Source organism: Scatophagus argus, chromosome 20, assembly GCF_020382885.2.
Source record: "Scatophagus argus isolate fScaArg1 chromosome 20, fScaArg1.pri, whole genome shotgun sequence".
NCBI classification, from domain to species: domain Eukaryota; kingdom Metazoa; phylum Chordata; class Actinopteri; family Scatophagidae; genus Scatophagus; species Scatophagus argus.
Window position 1 is genome coordinate 6,417,816 of NC_058512.1, and position 14,861 is coordinate 6,432,676.

General features: G+C 40.1%; 4 protein-coding genes across 12 annotated transcripts; 2 read left to right on the top strand and 2 right to left on the bottom strand.

Moving 5' to 3' along the window:
* Positions 1-2: 2 nt before the first annotated feature.
* Positions 3-6,704, bottom strand: dnajc21 (DnaJ heat shock protein family (Hsp40) member C21). Of its 6 annotated transcripts, none has more exons than XM_046374242.1 (12): positions 6,272-6,704; positions 5,731-5,824; positions 5,481-5,604; positions 4,526-4,657; positions 3,983-4,287; positions 3,745-3,887; positions 3,282-3,375; positions 2,498-2,701; positions 2,326-2,365; positions 2,061-2,224; positions 866-956; positions 3-654 (listed from the first exon to the last, which is right to left on the bottom strand). In XM_046374242.1, the coding sequence occupies exons 1-12, from the start codon at positions 6,366-6,368 to the stop codon at positions 496-498; spliced, it is 1,647 nt and encodes a 548-aa protein (XP_046230198.1). In that variant the 5' UTR covers positions 6,369-6,704; the 3' UTR covers positions 3-495. The 6 variants fall into 6 exon arrangements, with proteins under 6 accessions (XP_046230198.1, XP_046230196.1, XP_046230199.1 ...); XM_046374240.1 differs by having other exon boundaries at positions 2,061-2,221; positions 2,320-2,365; XM_046374243.1 differs by having other exon boundaries at positions 3-651; positions 866-953; positions 2,320-2,365.
* A 657-nt stretch (positions 6,705-7,361) lies between these two features.
* On the top strand, positions 7,362-10,388 carry bxdc2 (brix domain containing 2). The gene is made up of 10 exons (XM_046374422.1): positions 7,362-7,555; positions 7,890-8,001; positions 8,132-8,175; positions 8,257-8,327; positions 8,432-8,481; positions 8,576-8,649; positions 9,055-9,105; positions 9,204-9,305; positions 9,455-9,583; positions 9,713-10,388. Exons 1-10 carry the CDS (start codon positions 7,406-7,408, stop codon positions 9,953-9,955), a joined length of 1,026 nt encoding a protein of 341 aa, XP_046230378.1. The 5' UTR covers positions 7,362-7,405; the 3' UTR covers positions 9,956-10,388.
* On the bottom strand, positions 10,304-13,047 carry rad1 (RAD1 homolog (S. pombe)). 3 transcript variants are annotated; one of them, XM_046374424.1, is made up of 7 exons: positions 12,922-13,047; positions 12,360-12,561; positions 12,070-12,178; positions 11,748-11,905; positions 11,530-11,630; positions 11,320-11,418; positions 10,304-11,121 (listed from the first exon to the last, which is right to left on the bottom strand). In XM_046374424.1, exons 2-7 carry the CDS (start codon positions 12,552-12,554, stop codon positions 10,944-10,946), a joined length of 840 nt encoding a protein of 279 aa, XP_046230380.1. In that variant the 5' UTR covers positions 12,555-12,561; positions 12,922-13,047; the 3' UTR covers positions 10,304-10,943. The 3 variants fall into 3 exon arrangements, with proteins under 3 accessions (XP_046230380.1, XP_046230379.1, XP_046230381.1); XM_046374423.1 differs by having other exon boundaries at positions 12,918-13,033; XM_046374425.1 differs by having other exon boundaries at positions 12,795-12,936.
* LOC124051257 (UPF0729 protein C18orf32 homolog) lies at positions 12,978-14,369 on the top strand. 2 transcript variants are annotated; one of them, XM_046374427.1, is made up of 3 exons: positions 12,978-13,131; positions 13,574-13,789; positions 13,988-14,366. In XM_046374427.1, exons 2-3 carry the CDS (start codon positions 13,610-13,612, stop codon positions 14,051-14,053), a joined length of 246 nt encoding a protein of 81 aa, XP_046230383.1. In that variant the 5' UTR covers positions 12,978-13,131; positions 13,574-13,609; the 3' UTR covers positions 14,054-14,366. The 2 variants fall into 2 exon arrangements, with proteins under 2 accessions (XP_046230383.1, XP_046230384.1); XM_046374428.1 differs by having other exon boundaries at positions 12,993-13,131; positions 13,592-13,789; positions 13,988-14,369.
* Positions 14,370-14,861: the final 492 nt, after the last annotated feature.

The window sequence follows — 14,861 nt, forward strand, 5'->3', positions numbered from 1 at the left end:
TATTTTGTACATGACTAACATACAGCAGTTTATTGTTTAATAGGGTTACTTGAGCTTACTTGTTGAGTTGTTGCATAAAAACCAAATACCACTATGGAACTTACCAAGACAAACCAACAGGTTATTGGACAGGTGTCTCCCAACACCTTAAAGGATCTGAGAGCAGGGATAAACATGAATAATGCACATCCTGTGGGGTTTATTTTTTTCCCGCACTGGTTCATCAGTGCTGAGAATTTCATAAGTTACTGGCAAAGGTAAAGCAAACATTTAAGTGTGGAAGAATGAGAAGAGGAGCCTCTCATTCATCTTAACTGATTTATATCAATCAGCAAATGTGATTGTGAAATTCAAAAAAAGACTACACGCCATCAGTCAGTCAATCCTGTCCATTTAAGCCAACTTTCCAAAGGCCTTTTCCATCTTCGTCCTAAGAGACTTCTCAGGGTGTCGAGTCCAACTCCTCAGGCGTTCATCAGCCCGGATGAAGACGCGTTATCTGTTCTTCCTCTTGTCTTTTTTGCTCTTGCTCACGGAGCCGTAAGCAGAGTTTGGGAGAGCGGAGGCGTGGCCGCTGGCCTTCAGATGGTCAAACAACTTGTTTCTTGTGGGGAACTCGTTGTTACAAGTCACGCAGCGGAGGATTACTTCCTTCTGGTAAGGAGAATGAGGATAAGTAATTTAATTATACCAGCATGAATCGTTTTCTTACAGTAAAATAGCATCAAATGGTTCAACTCAAAGGGACGGATGCTGTAAAAGTGAAGTGTGAAAGCATATACAGATACAAGAGACTTCTAAAAAAAATATATCAATAGATAATGGTACAAACATGTAAGATAAAATTCTCTTTAACTGGACAAACCTCAGGAATGTGATCTCCTCCTGTGTTCGACTTGACATTCTTCTGTTTGTCTTTTCCTCCTCCTTTCTTTCCCTTTGGCTTCCCAGAACTGCTGAGGCAACGTTTAGATGACAGATGAATAAAAATCAGATTCTAAACTACAAGACAAGAGCCATTACATATTCAAACCCACTAACTTTTCACAAAGACTCGACTCCTGGTAGTCCTTCACTACTGCTCACAAAAGGATTTTGAGCTCTTAAATGAAATGAGGATCACGTTTGTTCAAAAAGGTTCCCTCTATTTTTAAATTTTTTATAACATAGTGTGGGCAAAATAAATTTTGAGACTTTAAAACAGAGAAGATGAAATGTTCTGACTCTAACATCAGTCTCAATACCGACTGAGTCACGCAATTCAAATATTCAGAGCTGCTATATTCAAAATTAACAATAGATCAAACATGAATGAATGAAAGTAATGTGAAAGGTGCTGCTTGTACTGACGAATCCACAGAGAAGTATAACCTGACTCTGAAGTTCGTCTCTTCTCCATGGCATATTTCAGCTCGTTAACTTCGACTACCCACAAACTATTCTCTCATTGTGCTTGTTTCCAGCAAGCGAAAAAGCTTGTGAAAAGCTATAATGTCACAACTGTCCATCACATGCCCAGCACCAAACAGCAAACAAAGTCAGATTAACTTGTGAATTCAGTGGAGCATCTAGCAAGCTATAAAGGTGTGTATTTTTCCCTCAGAGGTTTTCTTCAGAGCTCAGAGAAGAGTGAACTGCCGGTCTGCCAAAAACCCAACACTCCCACTGAATGTTAATGTTACTCAGTGTCTGCTGGATGTGGGGGGAAGAAAGGCAACTGACTGCTAACCAGTTCACCAAAACAACTGTCCAAGATGAGCAGGTGGCATGTGTTGTTTTTCAGCTTCCTCTACTGCTCCCAAGTGGCCAAGATAACAAATCAACACTATATCTATATCTATACATATCTATATCTATACAACTTTTTTTGGGCTCTTCTGACTAGGTTGGAATATAATCAGTCATTAACTGAGTGAAATATTTAGTGCTCCACAGCATAAAATAGCCAGCAGTTTAATTTTTAAATCAACATGGGACTTTGCAGCATCATTTAGCCAGCAAAGACAGAAGATTCCATTGACTGGAGACGGTAAAAAAAAAAAAACACGGACTGAGCTGACCTCTTGACTTCTGTGGGAGGAAGATCATCCTGCCTCTCTGCATCTGGAGGGTTTGCTGGCTTTTCAGGGGTATCGTCCTCCAAGGTTGTCAGCGTTGGTTTCTCCTTCTTTTCCTCCTGCTGCTTCTTCTCCTCCTTCTCCTCCTCCTCCTCCAGAGCAGCCTGCTGGGAGGACAGGATGAATACAGAACAGGAAAGGCTTTTGAGAATGTTACACTAATCAAGGCACAGCCATCTAAAACAGAATATAGATTACTCACACGTACTTTCTGCTGTTTCTTTTTCCTCTTCTGCTTTTTGGACAGCCTGTGTATGTGGAAAGAAAGAAAAAAAAAACATTATAATTCTGATGTACCACTAAGTTCTAATCACTCTGACAACCAGGTGAAAATGTAAGAAGGACTTATCACATCACTGTTATCACATCCAGTTACACACTTTTGCCTCGGTTTGTCTTCCTCTTCATCATCTTCCTCATCACCCTCCTCCTCCTCCTCCTGCTGCTGCTGCTGCTCAGTTTCCTCCTCTCTTCCATCCGTTCCGTCCGGGTTCAGACCAAGTGAATCCTCTTCCTCCTCCAGCTGTTGCCGCAGCAGCGCCACCATCTCCCGGTGCTTTTTGGATTTTTCATGGTTTTTCATACTGTTGAAAGGACAGTAAAGAACAATGAACAGAGATGTAAAAGACATTAAAAAAAATGTAACCATGTATGTAGTGTGTAAAAGCACAGTACAGATCTGCCTTATTGTCAGCGACGCTAACATAATGATTGGGAACGACTATGGGCAATTGAACGCGCAGCAACGAATCACTTCAAACTGTACCATTTGTCTGGAGCACGCTGGGTCACCGAGTAAGGACTGAGGATACACAAAAGGGCACAAACAAAAGCTTCAACAGCTCAGAGAAAAGTGAGGAGCTAGAAGCAATTCAATAAAAGTAAAACAAACAAACGACCTTGTCATTCCATAGTAACTATTCACTATGCATTGTAAAGCACAAAAACCCATCAGGTCACAGATTCAGTCACAACACTGTTTTATTATTCTCTATGGTCACGCTTTGGATAAAAAGCAGCTCTGCGTGACGGTGCAGAAAGTGTATTCACGGCCGTCACTGTTGCATTGCTGTGTTTGAACACTATGCCAATAAAACGTCGCTACAATCATTCTCGGTTCAGTGAGGTGAATGAGCATGCAGCAGGCGGGTGGAGGTTACTCACGCTTTATCCGATTTGAAGGATTTGTCGCAGGCTGGGCAGTACAGATCATCATAATAGTCAATTGTCAGCTCGTCTCCATCAGGCTGCTCCGCATCTGTGAATGATTATTTATGTGTTCAAAAAAAAATTACACACATTGTAAACAAGACAAGTACTTTATACTTCACTGACTCACAACTTTTACTTAAACAACACCTGTCAATTAAAATTTGTCAGAGAGCTGGTGCTGCAGCGAGATGAAGGTTTGCACTGAAGTTGGCTGTGATGAGAGTGTGTGTGTGTGTGTGTGTGTGTGTGTGTGCGCACGCGTGTTACTCAGGAGTGTGGCTGTCACGATATCATCACGCAGTCATCTTTTGTATCATCAGTCAATTTGTTTTTTTACTTTGTGTATTGTGTGTTTTGTTAGCGTCAGTACTCCACCCTGAGATGAAGCTAACATCTTAAACCACGTCTCACTGACCTCCTCCCTCCTCGCTGTTCTCTTCTTCCTCACTCACAGAAACATCTCCAAACTCCTCTCCGTACTGAGCTTCTATCTGCTGCAGCTCCTTCTCAAGCTCAGACATGGCCGCCCAGCTCTGCTCCTTGTACTCCTCTGCCAGCCTTGGATGGACATAACGTGCATTATTATGAATATAAGGGGAAAAAAGGAGAAAAGATAATTGCCACATGTACACAACTATCCATCAGCTACTTACTTGGCCTGGCTGAGCTTCTGCTTCCGCCTCAGCTCCTCCACCTTCTTGATCTTCTCAGCGTTCTGCTCCTCCACCAGCTTTCTGTGGGCCTGCACGCGGCGGTCACGCTTGCGAACAAAAGCCACGAGCTGTCGCACGAGCTCGTTGCGCTCCTTTCGAGCCTTCTCTCTGGTCTTCTTGTTCTCTTTCTCCATGGCCCTTTTCTCCCAGCGGTTGGAGGCCTGTCTTGTATCATACTCCTCCTTCCAGGCAAAGTTTTTACGAGTGCAGAAGCTCTGCCAGTAGCCATAAAATACATGCACCACCTGTAATATGGAAACAGAGACTGATGAAGCACACTAACCTACTGAAAACCTTTATTGGTTCACTATTAATATTTTAGTTTTGTTACTCTTTTGTTCTTGTTTTGACTCAGAGAAGGTTGCACAGAAAGAAGACTTGCTTACTATTTCATTCATGTAATTAAACTGTAAGAACAAATCTCCCATCATCTAACAGAAGACCAACCTCCAGGACAAATGCATTAAGTGTGGGCGATCTTACGGTATCATAGTCACTCTCAGAGTCTCCAAAGGGAGGAAACTCATCCTCCTCTTCCTCATCTTCCACCCTGCTGTGTTCCATCTCCTCCTTAGCAATGGATTCAAAGAGATTCCTATAGACTGTGTAAAACCCCTTGGGAGAGAGAGAGGATTGAAAACAAGAGCGAATAATCAATGAGAGTATAAATATTTTAAGATGCTCAAAGAATTTCTGTCCCCAAAATCCCCAGCGATGAAGTTGCCACCATCATCCTGAACCGTTAGTGCTGCTGGTGAAGTGGTGGACCTTAACTGGACTTTTTACAATTTAGACCAAAGCATTTGACCTTAATTGCATGAAGTTAGCTACTGTTTGGTAGATTGTGTGTTCTTACACACTGAAAAAGGACACTCGGTATTTTTATAAGTGGGTTATGATCATTTCCAACTCACCCACATTCCTGCAGCTGATATAAATACTGTCGCTGCCCTTTATCTTTTATCTTATTATGTTTTGTTTGTCTACTCATCTAACAAGGACAGTCAGTCTGCCCTATTAGCTGTGCAGTGCCACAACTCCTGTGTCATGTTGACATTTTTCAAATCAGAACACATACAATCAAGTCACATGGTATCTGCTTGGAGTTTAATAATAATAATAATAATAAATTCCATTTTCAGATTATTCATAGGTCAGTCATACCTTATCTCTATGTTTACTGTGGATAAACAGTCTACTGTTTAAGCAACTATTTCATACAATGACGTGCTTCACTAAAGCATAATAGTTTTTTCCTCCTCTCTTTCAGGCATGACAAAGTCAAAGTAGAGAAGAGATTGAGTTACATTGACCAAATGACATTTGGCAACATACGTGATTTATCCTCAACAAAATAAGACTCCAAACGATATATGAATTCTTCTTATTCTTTGTCAGACTGAGGCCCTGTTTCTATTGCCATTTCCCTTGTCCGTACCTTATCATCATCTCTGTAGCCAGAGTAGCAGGTGACCGTGAAGTACTGCAGCAGGTCAATGCTGTCATCTTCATAATCTCCACTCAGTCCTCCTTTCAGCAGAGCCTCCCTGTGATTGTCATACCTGTCACCCACGAGGAGACGGAGGCATCAAGGCATAATTAACACATGCGATTTGTCTAAAAAACAGTAAAGGAGATATTGTGAAAATGGAGGAACTGTTTGCATGTACAAATGAATTTGCACATACCAAGCCCTCTCCTGTGGATCACTCAGGACATCATAAGCTGCCTGAATCAGCTTGAACTGCTCTGCGGCCTCCTCAGCATTGTCCAAGTTTTTATCTGGAAATTTCAGAGGAAATCAAAGCTGTCGTCAGAGTGAAAAACATCACTGAACGCTTTGCTGACAAATATGAAATGTTCTGGTTAGCAGCATCACAATGCACAAATGCAAATCACAAATGCAGATCACCTGTGCTACATTTGAGGAATAAATATTGTAGTGTTACTTCATTAATGGAACAAATCTCTGACAGGTGGAGCTGTTTACTTCACGGCCCAAGTTTCTAATGTAAAACAAATAATGTCATACAAAATAAAGCAGTGTTACAGGCCACACCATCCTTAGCAAAGAATGCTATTCACTTTACCAATACTGACATCATTCTACACTATAAAGTATGTGATTTCAGAAATTTTAAGTATTCTTCCAATTTGACATTTATACTTCTGAATCAGGGACACTTCCATCCCAACTGGTAAGTCCATAAGCTTTCCACCACAACTTACCGGGATGCCATTTCAGTGCTAATTTACGATAAGCTTTCTTCAAATCTTCATCTCCTGCGTCTCGTTTCACACCCAAGATTTCATAGTGACACTTCATGCTTGCCTAACTGTAAAGAAAAACTAAACTCTACGATAAATACGCAGTAAAATGTTGTTCACGTTTCCCTGACGATGCTAACTTCAGCATGTAGTTAACTGTAGCCTACCAGCGACCTAAGACAGCAACATCTTTATTTTATCTAAAAAACAAACAACACTTCTAAGGTGATAACAATAGCAACGTATTGTTTTGGCCTTGACGTTCCATACTAAAATATGTAATTTTTAACACTAACAAACAGATTTTATACACTAAGTTAGGTTACTACTACAACCGTGCGGCTGGGATCATAAAGCTTGTACGGTGTCGCTAACTCTCGCGAGAACAGCTCTTCTTTCCTTTATAAATTGGGCAGATTTGAAACTGCAATCGCATTTTGCTGCCCTCCGCAGTTCGAAAAATACCACACATAGAGATATGAATTGACTTTCTCTGTGTTGTCCTCTCTTATTTAACAAAATTCCCCAACAATGATAATAACTTATTAGAGCATTAGTAATTTACAAAGCGCATTGTCCACCACACCTCTTTGTTTGTGCCGTAATGTAAAATTAAGCTATGATTACAGATGTCCCAGACCCAACATTAGTACTAGATATAATTCCATGATACAGTGTAGTGGTGACAGGGAGACTTGCATCGTCCTTTGCATTTCCACAAGACACATTCTCATGAAAATAACCTCTTAATAATCTTTCACATACATGGTGGGTAAATAGACATTCGAGTTATTTAGACTAAAATAATTAAGAGTGGCATCATCACTGGATTTAAGAAACATAAATTAACCGATACATATATATATTCATATATTTATAATATACTTAATATTAAAATATAAGGGAGGAAATAGAAGATGTGCTACACAGTGGTATTACATGGCAGTAATGCCGCCTGCTGGTTCATCGAAAAGAAGCAGTGACTGCAGTACCACCTCCGCGCCACTCGGGGTCTCTCTCTCTGCTAAGTTCGCACGTGAGTCGTTGGAGTTGCCTGCGCTTGAAGCTACGCGAGATTTGTGTCAGTCTACGAACATGTCGGCGTTCAAGAGAAAACGTGGAGGACAGACTCATGTTGATAAAAAGGCAAAGAAAGTCAAATTTATTGCGGCTGACGGCGAAGGACCCGATGAAGCAGAACAAGAGAAGAAAAACGAGGTCACAATTCCTGCACCTGTTTCGTCGGTAGGTGCTCGAACTTCTTGTTAGTCCCTGAAATTGGTAGCTAGTTAGCTAACTTAACCAATACACCTGGGGTTTACGGTTTTTAAATTGATGTCATACGAACACGGCTAACGTTAACACCGTGTAGCTTTGACAAACTCAGTGAATGGTGTAATTTAATATGTGGCGAAGGAAAATGGTTAAATCACAACATGACCACTTAGGGATCAACAACTCTCAGAAGGCAGGTCACTGCTAATTTTCTCAGGATGTCCTGGCTGTTACTCGAAACTCCACATTATAAGGTGTGTGTTTTTTTTGTTTCGTTTGTTTTTGATTAAATTCTCTTGAACAGGGTAAATGGACCAACAAGGAAAGGGTTCTCATTTTCTCGTCAAGAGGAATTAATTTCAGAACAAGACACTTGATGCAAGACCTGAGGACCATGATGCCTCATTCAAAAGCAGGTTAGTGTCATTCGTACACAGTTTAACTTCACCCACCTACATGCGATGCTGACACTTGTTGCATATGCAGAACAGGCAGGTTTTTGTCAATTTTGATGTTATAATAACAAGTTTTTATTTTGCTTGTTAGATACAAAAATGGACAGAAAGGACAAGTTGTTTGTTATTAATGAGGTGAGTTTGTGACTTAAGATTTTAACACCTTTCATATGTAATCATATGGCTGATGTTAAAAGATCTGCGTTTTTTCTCCAGGTTTGTGAAATCAAAAACTGCAACAAATGCCTCTTTTTTGAGGCCAAGAAGAAGCAGGACCTCTATATGTGGTGAGCATTTGGTATTTGTCATATTCTCTAAACATTAAAGCTGATATTGTATTTTTATTTTTGTAGAACAAATCTAATGTAAATTCACCAATCTGGTCTTGCAGGATTTCAAACAGCCCTCATGGACCTTCTGCAAAGTTTCTGGTTCAGAACAGTGAGTTTCTTCTGTTCGAGTCCTGAAGTGCACTGGACAATGTACCGTACGTCATGCGAGATAAAACCGGTTTATGATATTGTCTCCTCCACAGTTCATACACTGGCTGAACTCAAGATGACAGGAAACTGCCTCAAAGGATCCAGACCGCTGCTCTCGTTCGATCCTGTGAGTAGCACTGATCAGAAATGTTTTTTGTCAGTAATTGTTGATACATTAATTAGGGGAATGTGTCAGTGATGGGCGGCTGCGTGCCACAAAGACCTATACTTCCATTAACACAGGAGACCAGATAATTTCAATGATTTGGTTTTTATTTATTCAATTATTATTTCTTTGGATTTGGATTAATTAGTAGATCTACAAAACGAATAATCGAATAATCAACAGTTGTAGTCATGGTATTTCGTCATTGGAGTCATTAGTGATTTTATTTTCTCCAGCTGTTTTGACCAACTATTTTCCTAGAATGCACATTAATGTGAGCAGCATGTTGATCAGTGAAGGTAAAAACATGTCAAACATGAACAAAAGCTTAACTTCTTTTGTCTCCTCTTTTGTTTTCTCCTGCAGACATTTGACAAGGAGCCCCACTATGCTTTACTCAAGGAGCTCTTCATCCAGGTGTGTATACATGAAGGAAGTATATGTATATGTTGTTGTTGTTGTTGTAGCCAGAGCATGACATTATAAAAAGTACTCATTATGGTTTCTTCTTGCAGACCTTTTCCACTCCACGCTACCACCCCAAGAGTCAGCCTTTTGTGGACCATGTCTTCACATTCACCATTGCAGACAACAGGATATGGTTTAGAAATTACCAGGTAATGTTTCACTGTTCACGTCAAAATTGTCTTGTCCAACATTTTTTAGTAAATACGGCGTAAAGGAAAATGTATCTTTTGTTGTGGGTTCAGTGTTTAGAAATTAAAACTTTTTCCTGTTTGTGACAATTACTACGTGTCGCATTCAGATCATTGAGGAGGATGCCTCTCTAGTGGAGATCGGCCCTCGCTTTGTTCTCAACCTCATCAAGATCTTCCAGGGGAGTTTTGGGGGGCCTACACTCTATGAAAACCCAGGCTTCCAGTCTCCTAACATGGTAAAAATCCAGTGCACCCTAGTTTACACTGTTATCATTTGTTCTTCAATCACATTTAATGTGCCTGAATCATGACGATGCTACATCATACATTTCCTGATTATCACTTTTCTCTTCGCACGGCCACAGCACCGGCGAGAACTCAGATTGGCAGCAGCAGCCAGAGTGCGCGAGAAGCAGATGTTGAAGGAAATGCAGAAAATGAAGAGGACTGAAGCAAAGTCAGATCTGGACAAAGACGTTACAGCTGACGTCTTCCTCACACCAGCTGATGAGAAGCCCGTTCACATCCAGACAGAAGCACCAGAGCCAAAAATGGTGAAGAAGAACAAACATAAAGCTTTCAAAAGGCAAAGGATGGCACGCAGGTAACTCGATGAACTGGATCACGTTGAGTGAACGGCTTACTGCTGCCATGACTCAACATTTGAGAAAAATGTGCTATACAACAGTGCAGTCAGGTCAGAAGTCCAATATCTTTGTTCGGTTATGAAAAGACTCAGTGTGCAACATCTTGTCGTTTAAGTATCATATTTGACAGTACTAGAGAAAATATGAAATATGCACATGTTGTGTTTGATGTATGTCACCATATTTTGTAGATTCACACAATATATATTTTTCTCCCTCCTTCAGGAGGGCTGTGCTGATTGTAGCTTTTACAATAAAGCAAACAACATTTGCCCCTTCTTTTTGATAAAACTAAATATTCCATAAGTGTAAAACTTAAAAACTTGTTTATTGCTTTGGAGTGACTACAACTGTTTTCTATGTCATGAAAATAAATGATTCAAACAAACAAACAGTCGGTATCATGTGATCCATACTCTGAACAAATTATTGTCAGTGTACGTGCAGAGCTGCAGAGAAGTAGTGCATCTACTGTGTGGAGATTAGACACACTGTCTAATCATTACAGCTGACACCTTGAGAACTACAGTATATCACAGCGCCACGTCTTGAATGGGCGGTCAGCTGGCTCAGTGCATGAGTCAAAGAAGCTCCATAAACACAAGACTAAATACTGAACACAACAGAACTTAGCTGCAACTGGACTAAAAACTGTAGACTCATGAAGTTACACACAATGTCTGGATGTCAATAAATGCCATATTAACAAATAATACACAGAAAGTGTACAGACAATCATTATCTGTGTCTGGCTGTGAAATGATGAACTGTGGTCTAACTACACACAGGCACATAACATGGCCTGGTAGCGGACATTATCTTTCCACAAATTCGTTAGTCCAGCATTTCTTCCTGCATGTACCCCACTCCTCTTCATCTTTGCCTTCAAAGTGACTGGCCACCGCTGAAGTTAAAGTGCTTAATTAAAGGAGAATTCAATGGACTGCAATCACTCCTCCTCTGCCTCCTCATCAGGACAACAATAATATTCTACAAAGCAGATCTGTCCATCGTCATTCCTGACCAGGTACTGCAGAGAAAGCAAGCCCCTGTTGTCAGTCCTTACAGAAACTTTATGGGACAAGGCCAGTGCTTTGGTGGATGGCTTCAGCAGGGACATCTTGTACCTGACAGTTAACAGGGTGGGACAAAACAGAATGCAGATCTTTAATAATTCATTACAGGCAGATTAAGACATTATTGAGTGTGGTGCTACAGGTAGACACCAAAATGTAAGACCATGTGAAAACATACTGAAGCTGATTATGTCACTGTCTCCTGTTCTCATCCATGGGGAACAGTAAGGTTTCTCTCTTTGTGCTCACCTGTCAGTTTGTGTCTTGGTGCACTGAAACAGTTCCACCATGTCAGAGTCTTTGGGATAATCATAATGGGCATTTCCAGAATTCCCAAATGTAGACAACCTGAAGAGCACAACAAATCTTTAAGGTTAGCCAAATGTCCAAATGCAAACACTGATACTACAGAACAATTACTGATGCTGTAGTCAAGTACATTTAGTTTTGTCAGCACACCTGAAGTACGGCTGGTTGGGGGACATGGTGATCTGGAGCACCTCACTGGTCATGTCCAGCTCAGAGAAGGCTTCCTTTAGGCTCTCTGACAGCAGGATCACCTTTGAAAAGAGCAAGAGTTGTACAAGTAGTAAACAATTATAGACTTTTTTTTTGATAAAACTTGGAGAAGCTATTTTTGGTATATCTGCCAAATGTGGTACATTTCACTTTTCCACCTTGTTTGTGACATTGCTGCTGCAGAAGTCAAAGTCAACTGGTTCTTCTGGTTCTTGTGTGTTGATCTTGCACACAGTCACTACCCCAAACTCCTCCAGGAACAGGGTCAGAGGGTAACCGTACCCCTTGTAGCACATTCGCAAGGCTGTTGATACTCCTGCAACATCACATGACGGAGACGATGAAAATGTTGAGTCATATCTGAGATGGAAAATAATCTAAGTATGGTTGAAAAGATGAACACAATTGGAATTGTGTTTAAATAAAGTTATATCCGGGGTGTTTTTCTTTTGTTGACTCTCTATTCAGGTTTATCTTTACCTGGTACTCCGCTTCCTCCAAAGATATTTAGGCAGTCCAGCAGAACAGTGAGGTTGACCTGAAAACCCACCAAATCTTCCCTTATGGTGAACTCCTGAAAGATCTCAGCCTGGAATAAAAAGAGGGGCATGTCTGTGCTTTCATATATCACCAATTCATAGGTTTGTATTTGCCAGAATCTAAATGTAGGGGGATACGTAAGACTCTGTTGCATTCAAGTGGACCACTTCCTCTCACTTTACTCAGTCAAAAAAAGCTTAAGGACTATCACACATTTAAAGCAAACGCACCTGAATAAAGGCATTGGCTTGCAGACATTTGCAGTCCTCCACAGTGACCTTCAAGCCATTGGGTGTAGCAGTGAAAATGGCATGGTCTTTGAAGGTGATTGCTTTCAGTATGTTGGACAGATTGCGAGCATTATCCATACTGGCCACTAAAACGTACTCTTCATCATCGGCTTCCGTCTGCGTCAACAGAGGCATTGTGATACTGAAATAAAGACACAGCGTGTTAATAAAACGCCTGGAGGATATTTGTTACAAGATGATAAAAAACTGCACAAAATAGAGATACTACTTTCTTTAAAACTTGTATTCAGTTTTCGTTTTCAAGTGAGGAGCGAACGCGCAGCCTAAAAGGTTCATGTAAATTGTACCATACAAGCACGAAATGTCATGTTGCTGTTAGTTCAAGCTAGGCTAACTTAAATGATAGCCACTCACATGTAAACAGAGTTGAAACAATGTAAATAGCAAACTGTCGTTAGTATGAGTTCTTTGCATTATACTGTCCAGAATTCCCGATAAACAAACTTAATAATGTAACTGTGATAAGATGTTAATCACCTACAAAGTTGATATTCAGACCAAAATAAGGATGTGTTTTGAAGATTGCGCTCCAATATGAAACAACTTCCGCTTTTGTCTTATGGTACGGAAGTAGACTGTGCGCGTGCGCGATAGCGTTCTAGAGACTTCGCGTCGGAGTCCAAAACACAGAAGAAACATCCTCGGTACATCGACAGTACGCGACAGTTGTGGTGCTTTGTGGTATACAAAGGTGAGAATTGTTATTCATTTAAAGTTCCCCAGCTATGATCATGTGTTTTGGTCTGCTGTCTGGTTACAATCCTTCATACTTGTCATGTTCACCACCGTGCTATGGCCAGAAGCTAACGTCAGCTTCAGCTAATATGCGTTCGATTTGTCTGATGTCGCTGTGGCAGTAGTGTTTGTCAGTGAGTAACAACAAGACATGGTAATAGCAGACATAAGTCTCGTTCCAATCACCCAGTTATCAGTATTAAGTTATTTCAGTTGCCTCATGATAAGTAGAGGTTTGACCGAACTTTTCAAATTAATGAAGTGACTTGATAATTCACTCACATCTTGTTCGGTGATATCTAAATAGAAATGGCCCTTCTTACTATATGTGCATGAAAAGCTTTCCACCCTTGTGGTCACTAAGATGAAGACAAATCTGTCTTCTTTCTCCGCTTCAGGATCTTTATTCTTTGCAGCCTGTCTGAGCCAGAGTCATGGTGTGCATTCCCTGTATTGTGATTCCTGTCCTGTTGTGGGTCTACAAGAGGTTCTTGGAGCCTTTCCTGTATCCTGTCATTTCACCCATTATTAATACATTCTGGACCAAAAAGGCAGTCCAGGAGACTGCCACAGGAGATCAAAAAGTCAGTGACAAGAGCAATGGGAATTGCAAGGTAAGTTAATGTGTTTTTAATAATGAAACCCCTTTTCCTATATTTAGTTATGTAGTGCTGGGTTCTACTTAAATATTGACACTGATAGTTTTTTGTCATATTTAATATTATTTAAAGTTGTTGAATTATGAACATTTCTTATGATTGGGTGTTGTTGATAACAGCATTTTTAAAGACTTTGTTTCTCATGTGTTTCAGGCTGAAAGCAACGGTGAGGCCACAGCCAATGGATCCACGGTGGCAGCGGACAAGAAGACAGATTGACAGCTCCATATGCTTATGATAATGCTTTTAAAACAGTGTAAATATTTCATTAATATAATATAGAGAAGCTATCAGTTAACTTATCAGTCCTCTTTGAATCAAGTGGTTTTTATCATCTCCCACACAGTATGTATCTTGTTTTCAATGTTTTCATTTACAGTAACTTCAAGAAATTGTTTATTGATATATTTTCCTCATTCATCATTAGTTGATACATGCATTTACTGTATTGAATATTCATTATCAGTGGGATAGTTTTTTTTTAAATCAAACTTGCAATTTAATGAATGAATAAAAGAAAACTCAAAAGAAAAAGAAAGTTCATGTCTTGTCATTAAGGAATCAAATCTGTTTTTTATGGTGTTTTAAACAATATAAATGTGACAATAGTATCATGGCTGTGCTAAATTGAGGTCAGATAGCTTATTATCATTCATTTTTATTGACATGGAAGATTTTAGCAACTTTGTGATATCTTTTACTTGCATTATGATACACAAATGATGCATTTTAAGATGACACATGGGTGTGGGTGTATTAAGAACTGATGGGGAATTAGAGGACAGAAAACACTGGCTGCGTGCATGTCCTCAAGTGAATTAGTGCTAATGTTGTCTGACTGATGTGGAAGTAGATAATATAGTTGAACACCTAAAATTGTATATTACAATGTTTACAGGTCTCTTTAAAATGTCTGCCACACTGTGAACCATTAAGATCTCTCAGGTTGTGTGGGACAGGTCTGCTTACCGTCTTCAGAGTCAAAACTAAACATAGAAAAACATAAATCGGGTTTAATGCGCCACAA

Bases quoted from the DNA above. Each gene is read 5' to 3' on its own strand.
- dnajc21 (XM_046374238.1), bottom strand. From the start codon at position 6,368: ATGAAGTGTCACTATGAAATCTTGGGTGTGAAACGAGACGCAGGAGAT. The intron at 3,888-3,982 runs GTAAGTAGCTGA...TGTCCATCCAAG, and splicing joins CAGAAGCTCAGCCAGGCCAA to GCTGGCAGAGGAGTACAAGG. The intron at 2,225-2,319 runs GTGAGTAATCTA...CTGTCCTCCCAG, and splicing joins AGAAACAGCAGAAAGTACGT to CAGGCTGCTCTGGAGGAGGA.
- bxdc2 (XM_046374422.1), top strand. From the start codon at position 7,406: ATGTCGGCGTTCAAGAGAAAACGTGGAGGACAGACTCATGTTGATAAA. The intron at 8,176-8,256 runs GTGAGTTTGTGA...TTTTTTCTCCAG, and splicing joins AGTTGTTTGTTATTAATGAG to GTTTGTGAAATCAAAAACTG. The intron at 8,482-8,575 runs GTGAGTTTCTTC...TCTCCTCCACAG, and splicing joins AAAGTTTCTGGTTCAGAACA to TTCATACACTGGCTGAACTC.
- rad1 (XM_046374424.1), bottom strand. From the start codon at position 12,554: ATGCCTCTGTTGACGCAGACGGAAGCCGATGATGAAGAGTACGTTTTA. The intron at 12,179-12,359 runs GTGCGTTTGCTT...TTTTTATTCCAG, and splicing joins AAGCCAATGCCTTTATTCAG to GCTGAGATCTTTCAGGAGTT. The intron at 11,122-11,319 runs GTGAGCACAAAG...GTTAACTGTCAG, and splicing joins ACCAAGACACAAACTGACAG to GTACAAGATGTCCCTGCTGA.
- LOC124051257 (XM_046374427.1), top strand. From the start codon at position 13,610: ATGGTGTGCATTCCCTGTATTGTGATTCCTGTCCTGTTGTGGGTCTAC. The intron at 13,790-13,987 runs GTAAGTTAATGT...CATGTGTTTCAG, and splicing joins AGAGCAATGGGAATTGCAAG to GCTGAAAGCAACGGTGAGGC.